General features: G+C 49.3%; 1 protein-coding gene across 1 annotated transcript; it reads left to right on the top strand.

Moving 5' to 3' along the window:
• Nucleotides 1-12: 12 nt before the first annotated feature.
• AURANDRAFT_39507 (hypothetical protein) lies at nucleotides 13-1,729 on the top strand (the record flags this gene model as incomplete). The annotated part of the gene is made up of 10 exons (XM_009044590.1): nucleotides 13-45; nucleotides 91-126; nucleotides 194-272; nucleotides 317-358; nucleotides 403-494; nucleotides 541-612; nucleotides 662-751; nucleotides 793-854; nucleotides 912-1,092; nucleotides 1,139-1,729. 9 exons carry the CDS (start codon nucleotides 100-102, stop codon nucleotides 1,214-1,216), a joined length of 723 nt encoding a protein of 240 aa, XP_009042838.1.
• Between the last annotated feature and the right edge of the window lie 135 nt (nucleotides 1,730-1,864).

The following is a 1,864-nucleotide window of genomic DNA, read 5'->3' as shown; positions in this document are numbered from 1 at the left end:
TCTGAGGATCCCCTTGTTGACGACTACACGATAAATTGTGTGGATGTAAGGACAACTTCGACTGTCTGTTCTAAACTTGGAAACAAACAGGTTTTTGCAATGCCACAGTCAGGCACTGGTGTTAGCGTCTTATTGCAGTGCGCGGATGCTCGGATTTGATGCGGGGATGAGATCAGAAGTTAATTTCCGCTAGGTGGAAGCGGTGGACCCTGTCTTTCAAACAAAAATGCTGGAGATGCTCAAGCAAACTGGCAGGCCAGAGATGGTTGTTGGTGCGCCAAGTTTCTGATGCCACAAGGTTATTCGTGTTGCTCAGGTTGGTACCATTCCCACCCGGGGTTTGGGTGTTGGATGTCCGGTATGTAAATGATGTTGACCGGCAAATAAACTGCTCAAATGTAGGGGTTGATATAAATACGCAGCAGTCCTTCGAAGCACTTAATCAACGGGCCGTTGCTGTCGTTATCGATCCGGTCCAAAGCGTCTATGACCTTGTCCTGGCGCATTCCGCCTCGCATGCTTTCATCCAGTCGAGCTCAGGTTAAAGGGAAGGTCGTCATTGACTGTTTTCGTCTGATCAATCCACAGCTGATGATGCTAGGAAAAGTGGCAGTGCCATTTTTATTGGGATTACAATCATAGCGTGCACTCAGGCCACGAGCCAAGACAGACCACATCGAATGTTGGTCATCTCAAGAAGCCGTCAATCCAAGCCCTCATTCATGGTCTTAATAGACACTACTACTCTATGGTATATCCTGATAGAGATGAGTCCACCAGAATGAGATTCAGGTAATTGACTATAGAAAGAACAAGCTTGAGGAACAAATGCTGACAAACCTCTACAAGAAAACGCAGCACTCTGCGCGTGCACCACATTAATGCATAGTCAGTGAGGTTTGCCTACATAGGTGGGCAGCAGGCCTGACGACTTCCAACTTTGACACGCATGCCAATGTGAATCATGCAATTATTACTAGTATGGCTAAACACTCAAAGAATTATACGCTTCGCATCAGGGAGGAAGACGGAAAGACAGCAGAGGAAATCCTCGTGGCTAATGTTGGAAAAATTGATCCGAAGCGCCACCTTGTGACTAGATTATCCATATTTGCGATCTCAGAGATGTGATGCGTAGGAATATAATGTGGACGAGATAATGGCAGCAAATATTCTTCAGGTTTTGGGGACCATGCTGACCACAATCGTATTCTGATGCCTGTATAACAATGCCCAAATGACACTGCCCTCTTGCAAGCGGACCTCGGAAACCGCACTGTGAACCTATGTGGCATTGCGATGAAGCATAGTTTAGAGCCATGCCTCTGCAGAGCCAAAAAGCCTAGTGCCGGATGCGGAATCCAACGGTCCTCATCAGCTGAGTGATGTGATCAATCTGCAATGATGTGGTCTTCAACAGTGAGGTGATCATCGTACAATGTCGCGGGGGATATTGTGCGTGTAGTCGCCTGTAGCTGGTTACTAGTTCCAACTGGCCTATTCTGGCCTTCGGCTGCAAAGAATCAACCAAAAGCATAATTGCCGGCCCGTCCAAGGAGCAAAGAGCTCCATCGGTTCTCCTGAGCCCTCGTGAACTTGAAGCCCCGCGGCCCACACACTGCCTCGTGGTGGCTGCAAACGGCCACACGGCACTTCAACATAGTGCTGTGTCAGCTGTCTGGCTCCATTCGACCCCCCGGGGGACCCTCTACTTAGCTATCCGCCTGGCACTTTTCGGGAGCTGCGAACCGCCAGGTGGCCCGGGGCGGGAGTTGTGTAGCGAGAATCCCTAGCGAGAATTGCCCTTCAAGCCTGAGGTACACCCCCTTCTCTTACCATAAGCTGAGGTATCGTGAGGATAACA

The sequence above is a fragment of the Aureococcus anophagefferens genome, assembly GCF_000186865.1.
Source record: "Aureococcus anophagefferens unplaced genomic scaffold AURANscaffold_489, whole genome shotgun sequence".
NCBI classification, from domain to species: Eukaryota; class Pelagophyceae; order Pelagomonadales; family Pelagomonadaceae; genus Aureococcus; species Aureococcus anophagefferens.
Note: the sequence above shows the minus strand (reverse complement) of the source record. Positions and strands in the feature narration are given on the sequence as shown.